The following is a 13,623-nucleotide window of genomic DNA, read 5'->3' on the forward strand; positions in this document are numbered from 1 at the left end:
AGGGAATATATATTTTCACCTTTATTTTTTTTCTCACATCCTAATTTGTTCTTTTTTCCACTTAACTTCCTAAAATCTTTTTCTTAAATTTTGTATCCTAAAGAAACATCTCGTTTATGGTGGGACGAAGAAAGTGGGATATGTTTTTTAAGAATATCTCGCATGAATTATTTAAATTAAAATACATGCTTGTAAAAATAATTAAGTTAAAATTATTTAAAATATTTACTATCTTGTTCAATTCCACGATATTTAGTTCCTGGATGCACCATTGGTTATAAAGTATTGCTAAACATCAATGTGCCATTCAATTGTTTTGATAATATTATTAGTAATGTTTATTTATATGAAATTCTTTTATAAATAAATATATATATTTCTATGGTATAAATGAAAAAAAAAATATAGCTTATATCTACGAAAAACAAATATAGCTTATATCTACGAAAAAAAATAGTACAGTACTACCTACTATGTTGTTACCAGCCATATAAAAAGGAATCAATCAAGACTAATGTCATTCCTCTTTCTACGTTCATTTCATGCCACAAATATTTTATTGTAGCATGAATGATTTAAGATTATAATCTTGTAATTGGTACTTTTATGGGAACTTTTTATTTCTGTTGCAACGGGTCTATTATTCTTAACAAAATTTTCAACATAATCAATAAGAAGACTAGACTTTTTTGTATTTATATAAAATCATCAACAAACTATCGTGCATTTCGTGGGGCTCCGACAAAATTTTTAAGCCAATATGGACAATAAAATCAACAAGCCATCGTGCATTTCATGAGCCTCCGACAAGTAAAATTAAGTCAATATGACTCTCTCTTTCTTTCTTCTTTTCATATCCTTTCAAATGTATATAAGAGCACTCCCAATGGAGTTCCCTAAAAACTCCCTTATTTCTCCCTAACTCCTGCCACATCAGCGCCACATCAGCACCAAAATTTATCCCCAGTTTTTAGCCAAGTGCTACATTGGTTTCTCCCTTATTTCTCCCTTATTTCTCCCTAACTCAACATTTCATTTTTACATCATTATTTTTTATATTATTTAATTTTCCCTACAAATGTATTTAATAAATAGACTAATAATGAACAATTCATCGTTGTATTAATCATTGGAAAATATAATACAACGAGAAAAAAAAAACTACAAATAAAAAACGCAAATAAACAAAGATTTAAAAAAAAAAAATCTAAGACGGAGGGGCCGGAGGGGCGTCGGGATCGAGCCCCAGCGTACTCTGCAGGTGTTGGATGCAGGAAGTGGAGGAAATATTTATAGGGGTGGAATGTAAAATAGCCGTTGGGTTCAAAAAAAAAAAAAAAAAATTTTAATTATCGCCGATTATCGCCGAGCGTCGCCACAGTGGCCGGCGATCGCTCGGCGATAATCCGGCGTTAGAACGCCACTCGGCGAAGCAACGGCAACATTATCGCCGAATTATCGCCGACTTCGCCACAATGGCCGGCGATAATTCGGCGATAACCGGCGATTTATCGCCGAGAATTCGCCACCTCCATTGGGAATGCTCTAAGTTGAAACTAAAAATTCTAAAGAGAACAACTAAATAAAAGTACAGTTAAATTGAAAATAATTTATCGTACTACTCAAAAAGTTAATTGTAGCAAACATAGATATGTAAACAAAATACAACTGCAAACAATTATACTCGAACCAACAAAAATCTTATAGAACGGCCCATATTTTAGATAAAATATATTCCCTGTCCACGATTTAAAATATCGTTTTAATTTGTTATGAATTAAAATTTTTTTAGAGAAAATGAATAAAAAAATTAGTAACATGTAAATCTTAGTTTTATACGAAGTATCAGTTTTATTATAATAAATGTGAGTTAATAAATATGAGTTAATGAGCATAAAGTCCACTTATAAAATGAACAAAAGCAAATGAAATTTTAAATCGTCGATAGAGTGAAATGTCAAATGCACCTATTATTTGGTAGATGGAGCAAATATATTTTTAAGTGTAGAATATTTTTACAAATTTGAAATTACTTATGTTAAGCATCGATATGGACTAGGCCACAATAGACCTCAGCCCGGCCCACCATATACTGAAAATAACATAGCTGAGTCCAATCCATGGGATGACCTTAACTATATTTTGGTGGGTTAGATTAATCGTAATGAGAAATGATTGAAAAATCATTCCAATTTTAGTACTCCCTCCGTCCCCTATTTTGTGATAGTTTGATCGGACATGATTTTTAAGAAAAATAGTGAAGACTATTCATTTTTAGTTTGAAGATAATACAACTGAAAATATTGCAAAAGCTAGAAAGAACATCTATTTCAGAGTTGGTACAGACTACAGAGCAACACTTCTGCTGCCACTTTTATAAACTGAAAACACGTTTCTTATCTTTTCCAAGTGATTAACAACCTCTGCCATCGACATGCGATCTCTTGGAAGCTGCTTCGAGCATCTCACTCCAATCCTTAGAATTGAAACAATGCAATCCCAATACTTTTCATCCACATTAAGTTCTTGATGCATAATTGGATCCACTACTTCTGTTACACGGCCGGGTAAGGCTGTGCAAACAAAGTCTTGGAGATTTAGGCACCCCTCCAATGCATCACTTGTTGGTCTTCTGTTTGTGAAAATCTCTAGCAAAAGAATTCCGTAACTGAATACATCCCCTTGCGTTGATGCAACATAGCTCATGCCATACTCTGAGCCAAATACATACATAGTCACCGACGGAATTAGCTATATACGTATAAAAAAACTTGTCAATTGAAAAGGCTTTAAACTTGAAACTAAACCTGGAGCAATGTAGCCTATGGTACCCTTTATTGCTGATGAACTACTTCCTTCCGTGGATGGCAAGCTCTGTGAAATGCTTGAGACAATTTTGGCTAAACCAAAATCACCAACTTTGGCGACCATGTCTTGATCCAAGAGAATGTTACTCGGCTTCAAATCTCCATGAATAACTATGGAGTCTGTACCACAATGCAAGTACTCAACTGCACATGCAATATCAATTGCAATATTCAGTCTCAGAACAGCACTGAGAGCTCGATCTTCACTCTCAGGATCGAAATGCAGCCAATTGTCGAGGCTTCCGTTGGCCATAAATTCATAAACCAATGCCTTAAAGTCATTCCCTTGAAAATCAGTGCTGTCACATACACTCACAATCTTGAGCAGGTTTCTGTGTCTGATGTCTCTCAATGCATTGCATTCTGATTCCAAACTCTTAGAAACTCCTCTTAAGTTAAGATTAAGAACCTTCACTGCTACATTCGTCTGCTCATCATCATCATAGATAGTTCCTTTATATACAGATCCAAATCGCCCCGCACCAAGTAGGTTCGTCTCTGAGAAGCCATCTGTAGCACTTAAGAGATCTGCGTAAGATATCCTCAAAAAGCCTGGCACTTGGACTATACTGATTCCATCATTTTGAAATGTCCGTCGCTTGTAGATAATGATCACACATAAGCACATTGCAAGTGCTAGACATATGGCCCCAACAGTAGTTGGAATCAAGATTTTCACTAAACCTTTCTTGTTGGATTTTGGTGATGATGGACAAGAAGAAAGGTTTAGGATTGCAATGCCTCCACACAAGCCTTGGTTTCCTTCAAGTGAGATTCCACTTTCATTTTGGAACACACCGCGAGTAGGGACTTCCCCTTGCAACTCATTGAAAGAAATGTTGAGGTACAGCAGGCGAAGTTCGACTAAAAATTCTGGAATATTCCCTGAAAGATTATTTTGCGAAACATCCAAATATTGTAAGCCTCTCAAAGCTCTTAAACTATCTGGTATTTCACCTTGAAGAGAATTTCTCTCTAGGTGAAGCGAGCTGAGCGTCACACAACTACCCAAAGATGTTGGAATGGTTCCGGACAATCTATTGTTGGAAAAATCCATGGCCTCAAGATTTCTCAAAGCCCCAACTTCTGATGGAATAGTACCCGTCAAGACGTTGCGAGAAAGGTCAAGGGAAATGGCAATGGAGGAAATTTTAACAATTTCAAGAGGTATTGGACCATTGAGATTGTTATATGAAAGAGCTAAGAATAACAAGTTGGTACAGTTGCCGAGACTTTGAGGTATACTCCCAGAAAGATTGTTATGTCCCAAGTCGAGATAATTCAACAAAGTCAAGTTGCTCAATGAAAATGGTAACTCATCTGTTAGTCTATTTCTAGAGAAACTTACTTCTTGCAACTTATGAAGTTTCCCAATGGAGGAAGGAATTGTACCTTTTAGATGATTGGTGTCCACTGAAAACTTGGTGAGACCAACAAGGTTTCCAATACTAGATGGAATGCTTCCACTTAACTTATTTTCATTGAGGCCCAAGAGCCACAAGTGATTAGAAAGATTGCCAAAGGAATCTGGCAACGAACCAGAGAAATGGTTTTCAGACAATGTCAACATTTGAAGGCTCGTGGAGTTTGTTAGCGATGATAAAATAGTACCTATATCTCCATTGAAACGGTTCGATAATACCAAAAATCTTTGAAGAGCTGAAAACCTGGATAAGTCGATCATATGTCCGGTGAAACTGTTAGCATTTAGTTCTATGCGTTCAATGAGGGAAGAGTTAGATAGGGAAGCTGGGAGCGCTCCTGTGAAATTATTATGATTCAAATAAAGGCGCCTCAACTTGGGAAGTGTAGAGCCTATGTTGGAAGGTATGTTCCCATGGAGTCGATTGTAATCAAATCCGAAAATCTCGACACTTGAAAGATTGTAGAGGCTTAATGGAATAGAACCAGTTAGATCGTTGTCGCCCATAACTAGCCGCTGCAATCTTTGAAGCTTAGCGAGCGACTCTGGAATCTCTCCTTGAAACAGGCACGTTACTAACGAAAGTTGTAATAGGTCTGTGAGGTTTCCTAGGAATGGTGGGATAGTCCCTGAAAGCATGTTTTTCGACAAGCCTAAATGCCTGAGGTTAACAAGAGAAGCTATCTCGGGGACTATGACTCCGGTGAGCTCATTGTCAATCAAATTCAGGTAATTAAGATTTATGCATCGTGATAGGTTTGTTGGAATCCCGCCTCCCAAAGAATTGTTACTAAACTCGATCATTTGAAGCCTTCTGAGGTGACCAATCTCCTGAGGGATTGGGCCTCTGAAGGTGTTGTTTTGCAAGTTGATGGTTCGGAGAAAAGAGAGGTTACCTATGTGAGGCGAGAGTGATCCCACTAGGCCTTGAGATGACAGGATAACCGAGACAACTCTATTTGGATGCCTTTGGCTGCAAGACACGCCATTCCATCTGCAGAAATGCGTTGTTTCGTTCCACGAGCTTAAGGCATGCAGTGGATCGTCGCGGATGAATTTTTTGAAAGCCAAAAGAGCTTCAAGATCAGTATGGTTGTTGGAAAGTGAAGAGGGAATAGTGGTGAGTAGGATGAAGAGGAGGAATTGAATAAGGAAGAAGGCACTGGAGATGAGAGGTTTTGCCATGATTTTTTGGTATGTTCGTGTAGAAGGGTAGTTTTGCTAGCTTGCTTTAATAGAATGATTATCTCCTCAATTTTCCAAAACCAAAACGTCTGGTCATACTTATTTGGACTTGGTCAAGTGAACTTGATGTGCATGTTTGATGGGGGAAGGGTCTACATAATTAGTGAGAATTAAATGAAAAGGTAAGCCAGTATCGCATATTTTTTTCTTATGGGTGTCTCCAACGGCGCCCTTCCCACTCGCCCGTCGGCGACGTCCGACCGGACGGGCGCCATTGTGGGAGGGAAGGGCGCCCACGCCCGTCCCGAGTGCCCCTGCGATGGGCTCGCCCCTCCCGTCGACGGGCGAGTGGGACGGGCGCCACTGTGGTGAAGGTCGTCCGTCCCACTCGGACGTCCGACATTTTATATATATATATATATTTTTATTATTAATAAATAATAAACTCTATAAATAGGGCTCCCCCAACTTCATTTCATTCACACCACTTGTGTTAACAAGTTTCTCTCTCTCTACAAATTTCATTTCTACTACAATGGAGTACAATAGAAACTCCCCCACCACGAGCGGAGGGAACACACACTCTATTCCCATCGGCACGGAGGGAAATTTTGCGGGGATGAATCCCCAAATGGCGGGGATGGGGGTATGCCGACGTTGACTCCCCAAATGTTCTACAATATGTACACTTGGATGAGTCAAATGGGTCAGATGATGCCGGGGGCAGCGGGTATGCCGGCAAATATGTCGGGGATGGGTGGGACTGCGGGATTGGGCGGTATGCCGCCAAATATGGCGGGGATGGGTGTGACTATGCCAGGGGCAGCGGGGATGGGTGGTATGCCGCCAAATATGGCGGGGGTGAGAGGGATGGTGCCCGGGGCAGTGGGGATGGGCGGTACGCCGCCAATATGTCGGTGAGTGGGTCGATGCAGCACAGGAGCCCGAGGACGCCTGGGGAATCTGTCTATCGGCCATATATAGATTTGTTGGCCGATGACTCCCCTTCTTCTGTTCCGGAGACTCAGTACGCCGGCATCGAGACTTTCTCCTTTGAGGATCTGGGGCTATCGCCGATCCATGAGACTCCCCAGGAGGAGGCGGGGCCTGCAAGGGGCAGGAGAAAAAGCAAGGCCACGGCCAGGAGCGGGGGTAGGGGCAAGGGCAAAGTCCTGAGCTCTTCCTCACACACGGGGATGGGAGGGGAGGAGGGTATGGATGAGACTGAGCGGAGGACGATCTGGACCGTGTGGGAAAATGTCGCGCTTGCGAAGGCATGGGTCGGTGTTGTAGAGGATCCCTACACCGGAGCGAACCAGTATGTTGACCGAATGTGGCATCGCATCAGTGCCGCCTACTGCGCCAACAAACCGCCTGGGGCGAAGCCTCACATCCCCGAGCAATGCCGGAAACAGTGGCTCCGGTTGAGGCCTAAGCTCAGTCGTTTTGCCGCAATCTACCAAAACAACATGCGCATGGTAAGCAGCGGCATGTCTGAGGATGATGTGCGGAGACAATCCTTATCCCAGTACCCCAGCAAAGACTTGGGGATCAAAGAGTTTGAGCAGTGGGAGGCCTTTCTCGTGGTCAAGGATTCGCAAAAGTTTGTTGTGGGTGTCGAATCGGGCTGGACGCGGACGAAGATCAACTCTTCCGGTGAGTACAGCAGCAGTGCTGGTTCGCACGAGCTTCCCGAAGCCGAGGAAGTGGCCCCGCTACCGCGAACAGACACTCGTCGTCGTCGTCGCCCGATGGGGCAACAGGCTGCGCAGCGGATGGCGAGGGGAAGCGGCAGCGGCAGCGGGTCCTACGAGGTCGAATCGGAGGTCCCAGGAGAAGAAGATGACGACAGCCTCGCCCGCGCGCAGCAAACGAAGACCCTGATGCAGATCACTTTCAAGTGGTATAACACGCACGATCCAGTCTTGAGAAGGCTGTGCAAGGAGATGGTCGACCGATGTCGGCGCGATTTAGGGATGCCACCCATTGATGATGATGACGTCGAGATCGGGGGCGGGGACGTCGGAGGTGGCAGCGGCACGGGCGACGGGGACGAGGACGAGGAGGAGGAGTGAAAGCCGAGGGGATTATGTAATTTTAATTTTATTTTTAAACTAAGGTTTTTTTTATAATGTAATTTTGTGTTTTAATGTAATTTTCGTATTTCCCGTTCGTATTCGTGTCGAATTTTATTTTCGTGAATTTAAATTTTAATTGTGAATTAATTTAATTGTGGGAAGGGCTAGTGGGAGGGGCGAGTGATGTGGCAGTGGAATGGGAGGGGCTAGTGCTGACGTGGCATGGGAAGGGCGAGTGGGAGGGGCGCCGCCGGAGACACTCTAATTTACTAGCTTGACATGAGTTTTTTCAATAACTTAAAAGGAGGATCTCTGACAAGGAAAGGTATATGAAAGAGATATATCATATGTTTATCTTTTCAAAAAATGAAATATACCCTTTCAAAAAATAACACATTCCAAGGAAAAGTATATATAAAAAGGTATATCATTTTTAAAAAATTAAAAGAATTGTACAAAATGCATTAAAAACATAAAGTGTAATAATATTTTCTAAAATATCTTCTCCATTGGAGAATAGTTTTCATGAAAAGAGGGCAAATATGATAGTGAGCACTGATGGAGAGGTAAAGATTCCTCTTCAAAATAAAAATAGATATAATACCTTCTCAAATATCTTTTCCATTTGAGAATAAGTTTATATAAAAAAATAAATATGGTAGTTATATGACTTACCTCTCCATTTATCTCTCCCACCGAAGATACTCAATAAATAATGCGAACAAATATTTGTTGTACTTATTTAATTAATAGTACAATTCACCAATATGATTTCTAACCCCCTTTTTTCTTATGAAATACAGCCTTTTCAATCTTCTCAAAGTGATCAAACGTGATATAAAAATGAAATAAATCTGATACTTCCCCCTTCCTCATTAGTTGGCATCGGTTGACTTGATACGTGTTTTAAAAAATATAGCAAAAAAAATTAATGAAATATGAGTCATACTTTTATATATCATTTATATAATAAAATGTGAGTAGAAAGAGTTGGTGGAAAGTGCGGTTTGTTAATTGGGAATTGACGAAAACGAAAATTGGTGTCAATTAGTAGGGGATGAAGGAAGTATATAAATAATTTTGAGGCGTCGACTTCACCTAAACTAAACCAGATGATTTTATAAAGAATTATATTGTATGTAATGAAAATGAATTGTTGTGTGTGTGTTGTGTAGAGATGCAAACAATATTTCAACTGATCTTTTATATTTTTGAGTTTTTAAGATTTTCAAACAACTTACAAATAATGATTTTGTTGTTATACAATCAATTTTTAATCATTATTAATACATTTCGAATTAAAAAAATTACGGTGTCTGATTCTTTATAATTGGTATGGTCATTTTTGTTGTATGTTTCCATAATATTACTATAATCTACAATCTCATAATTGCTGCGTTAATGTCATCATTTATTATCTGTCTCTTTATCCTGATACACATAATTTTCAAATAATTAATAAGAAGACTTGACTTTCTAATTTCTATAGTAAAAATGATATTGACAAGCCAACGACCAACGTACATTTCATTAAACACCAACGCGGTATAACGTGGACTCTTTTTCTTTCTTCTTTTCTTTCTCCTTTCAATAATTGTAATTTTTATATATTCGTTTTCTAATAAAGTGCGAGTGAAATAGGTTTAGTGGAATGTGGAGCTTGTTACCATTTATGAAAAATTCTGACTGGGACTTCTAATATGGAACGAACTAAAATAAAAAGCGGACGGCTAAAATGGAACAGAAAGAATATTTAAAAAGATACTGCATTTTTTTTAATCAACAGTGCTTTTACTATAAAAAAGTTAATCGCAGAAAATATAAACATTATTAACAAATGGCTCTGTACATATTTAACTTTTAAGAGTATCTAGAATATTTTTGTAAATTTTAAATTAATTATTTTTATATTTAGCATTGATTTGGGCTAGATCATGATAGACCGTGAGCCTGGCCAATATTGAAACCCATTTACAGAAAAGATGATTCATCCACCAATTGTTTTCCCATTTTGCAATTTTTATTAAGCCATTAATAAATGTTTCATCGCTGTTTACAATTTTTTGTTAATACATTCCACAGTTAATTAAATTTTTTCACTTATATTTTTTATAAAATTATTTCATTAACTTTTAGATCAGATAACTCCAAATTAGAGGACAATTTGATAATTAGGTACGATTTGATAGAGGGTAGTGATCCATTGCTGAACCAAAACGAATGGTCCGTCCAGACCCAACACTGGTCCGGAACCGTTGATGGTGATTTTGGGCAACCAGTCTACTGGTTTCAACATATTTTGACATATTCTTCATTTCTATCTATTTATCTTAATCTTCTTTCTCAAACTCTTCTCTGAACTCCAAAATCTTATCTAATTCACTCAACCTTGTCATTTCTTGCATGATAGTCATGCGAGGACTATGTGCTTCACATGAATAATTTCTACGATCCAACTCTTGTTCTATTTCAATTTCTTCGTTATTGACATGATGATGATCTTGTCATTTATATAAGTGACAGTCATTATCCTAATCTCAACAAATTTCCTAAATTTGAACCAAGTAATAATAATTTCACTACGAAACAGTCATTATCCCAATCTTAAAACAAGATATCAATCTTTAACAGAAAATTAGACGAGAAATGTATTTCCATAAGCATCCGTATTTTCAAATTAAAAGAATAGAAACTATAACATCAATTAGAGGAAAAAGAAGAAAGGAAAAAATCAAGAACACCATGTTATTATATATGAGAAAACTAGACTAACAAACACGCAGTAGAGATAAGTACCACTCACTGTGAATTCGAATTCAGCTTGATCTTGTCTTTGTAAACTCTAATGATTTGTAAGAAGAAAATGAGCACTATAAAATCTACAAGCAAAAATGTAGAAAGACAGCTATTTATCAAATGAAGGCGTTTATGACTAAATCCTAAGAAACACAGAATGCTTTCGAGTGTGAACAGGAAAGTTTAGATAACCTGTACCTGGTAGATCCATGTGTTAAATTGCTGAGAACTAGTGGCCCTCTAATCATCTTCAACAGAACCTAAAAGCAGCAAACCAACATTAGATTTTCTTTAAAATAAAAATTAGAGCCAAGTCAGTTTTCTTTAGTGGCTAGAAATTTTAAGACATCGAAAGAGTATAACAGAACTGATCACTCAACAACTGAAGGAAGTCATCCAATGGGAAGGAAAATGTAAGCACCAGAAGCCTACAAGGTTTGATATGATTCATTATTGAGAAATAGTGATCGATGATTTGTGACATTCTAATTATCAAGCAAATATACCTGAGAATCAACTTCTCCCCAGACTGCATATAACAAAATTACCAGAGCATATAACAATATTACCAGAGTCTTTCACATTTAAAACCTACAAAACCACTTACCTTTTAGAACGGCAAAGTGTAACGTAGTAAATTCCTACAGAACCATTCAATATCCGGAACTGATTCTAACAGGGTAACTCCATGTTAAATGAGAAACTCAACAATTATGACATGTCTCCTTTTGGCGACCATGTCTTGATCCAAGTGAATGTTGCTCGGCTTCAAATCTCCATGAACAACTATGGAGTCAGTACCGCAATGCAAGTACTCAACTGCACATGCAATATCAATTGCAATATTCAGTCTCTGAATAGCACTAAGATTTCCCCCGCCTTCACTCTCAGAATGCAGCCAGTTCTCGAGGCTTCCGTTGTCAACAAATTCGTACACCAATGCCTTAAAATCATTCCCTTGAAAATCAGTGCTATCACATACACTCACAATCTTGAGCAAGTTTCTGTGTCTTATGCCTCTCAATGCATTGCATTCTGATGCCAAACTCTTACAAGCATCTCTTACTCTATGATCAAGAACCTTCACTGTTAAATCTGCCTGCTCATCATTATCATTGATAGTTCCTTTGTATACAAATCCAAATCTCCCTATACCAAGTAGGTTTATCTCTGAGAATCCTTCCGTGGCACTCAAGAGATCAGCATAAGATAGCCTCAAAAAGTCTGGCCCTTGGAATGTCGGGGTTCCAACATTTAGATGTGCACGTCGCTTGTAGATAATGATCACACATAGGCACACTGCAAGCACTAGGAATATGGCTCCAACAATAGTTAGGATCAAGAATTTCCCATAACTTTTCTTGTTGGATTTTGGTGATGATGGACAAGAAGGAAGGTTTAGGCTTGCAATTCCACCACACAAGCCTTGGTTTCCTTCAAGTGAGATTGCACTCTCATTTTGGAAAACTCCGAGAGTTGGGACTTCACCTTGCAACTCACACTACTAGAAAATGGTATTTTATGGCACTTAAAAGTGTCAAGAGAAAATAATTATCATGGCACTTTGTCTTTAATGGCACTTGATGCAAGTGTCACTGAAGGATCATCAAGAGAAACAGGACCTATCTACATTGGATTGCAAATAAAGGATCATCAAGTTGGGAAGTGTGGAGCCTATGTCGGAAGGTATGTTTCCATGGAGTCGATTGAAAGCAACTATAAAAATCATGATACTTGACCTAATGGAATAGTACAAGTTAGGTCATTATAACCCACAGTTATCAGTTGCAATCTTCTAAGCTGAGCGAGCGACTCTGGAATCTCTCCATGGAAGCGGCATTCATTTAACGATAGTTGTAATAGATCTGTGAGGTTTCCTAGGACTGGTGGAATAGTCCCGGAAATCATGTCGTCTGCCAACCCTAATGCTTGGAGCATGGAAAGAGAAGCTATCTCAGGGACTATGTCTCCACTGAGCTCATTGTCAATCAAACTCAGGTATTTAAGATTTATGCATCGTGATATGTTACTAAAATCGATCACTTCAAACCTTCTGAGGCGACCAATCTCCGGAGGGATTGGGCCGCTGAAGGTGTTTTTTTCAAGTTGATGATTCTTAGAAAAGAGAGGTTACCTATGTGGGGTGAGAGCGATCCCACTAGGCGTTGAGACCGCAGAGACAGAGAGACGACTCTGCTTGGATGCCTTCTACTGCACGAGACGCCTTTCCATCTGCAGTAATGCGTTGTTTCGTTCCATGAGCTCAAAGCATGCAGTGGATCATCGTGTATGGATTTCTTGAATTCTAGAAGAGCTTCGAGATCAATATGGTTGTTGGAATGTGAAGGAGTGGTGGTCAAGAAAATGAAGAGGGGGAATACAATAACGAAGGTAGTAGAATTAGAATGTTTTGCCATGGTTTTTTGATGTATTGGATTTGTAGTAGTAGAATAGCTCTGGTGGCTTGCTTAAATAGTTAAATAGAAAGATCATCTACTCAGTAGAATAGCTCTGGTTGGCTTGGTGATGTGCATGTTTTGAGTCAAGGGTCTATTGTCCATATACAAAATTTTCTACATAATTAATGTGAAGACATTTCTTCGACGTAAAATTTATGCCATATTTATTATATAGCTTCCTCAAATTAACGTGGACGCTTTCTTTCTTCTTTTCCTTATGTCGTTTATAATAAGCTTGAAGCCAAAATCTCCCCCGTTTAAAAACAACAACTAAAGTGGGGTAGTATGTTTCAAATTATTTATTCATACTAATACTCTTTTTGGAGTAATAGTCATTTGAATCATGAATTTTAATTAAATTTTGAATGATTCCAAAAAATTTGGCAACAAAATATTAAATCACAAACATTCAACTTTTCTCAGTCTATAAAACAATGTTTGGTCAATGGATCTATACTATCACATGCAGTGAAGGCTAGAAGTAACTCGATGAAGGAATAGAGGAAGTACTAGACATTATATTTGGTGAATGGATCTATACTATCACATGCAGTGAAGGCTAGAAGAGAAAAATAAACTTTTTCATGTTGTTAACATGCATATTCACCATTACCACCACTACTTGTACTATCTTTGAATATAAAATTATGAACTCTAAGTATCTCTGATTTTCACCTAGAAAATATTTTTCTGTAAATTGAAGCAAACGTGGTTGCTAGTAGTGCCATTATGGCTAATAATTAAGTGTACTCCGCATAAGCTTTAAATTGAAGTTGACGTGTTTTTCGAGGTGACTTTTTATCTTTTGCCATGTA

The 13,623-nt window shown here is 38.5% G+C and overlaps 1 protein-coding gene and 1 pseudogene across 1 annotated transcript; both read right to left on the reverse strand.

The window, feature by feature from the left end:
- Positions 1-2,301: 2,301 nt before the first annotated feature.
- On the reverse strand, positions 2,302-5,518 carry LOC125204591 (uncharacterized). Its single transcript, XM_048103281.2, has 2 exons — positions 2,808-5,518; positions 2,302-2,714 (listed from the first exon to the last, which is right to left on the reverse strand). Exons 1-2 carry the CDS (start codon positions 5,473-5,475, stop codon positions 2,347-2,349), a joined length of 3,036 nt encoding a protein of 1,011 aa, XP_047959238.2. The 5' UTR covers positions 5,476-5,518; the 3' UTR covers positions 2,302-2,346.
- Positions 5,519-11,060: 5,542 nt separating this feature from the next.
- On the reverse strand, positions 11,061-12,890 carry LOC148923723 (L-type lectin-domain containing receptor kinase SIT1-like; annotated as a pseudogene).
- Between the last annotated feature and the right edge of the window lie 733 nt (positions 12,891-13,623).

Source organism: Salvia hispanica, chromosome 6, assembly GCF_029641045.1.
Source record: "Salvia hispanica isolate PSC_SH4W2 chromosome 6, Shi_PSC_v1, whole genome shotgun sequence".
NCBI classification, from domain to species: domain Eukaryota; kingdom Viridiplantae; phylum Streptophyta; class Magnoliopsida; order Lamiales; family Lamiaceae; genus Salvia; species Salvia hispanica.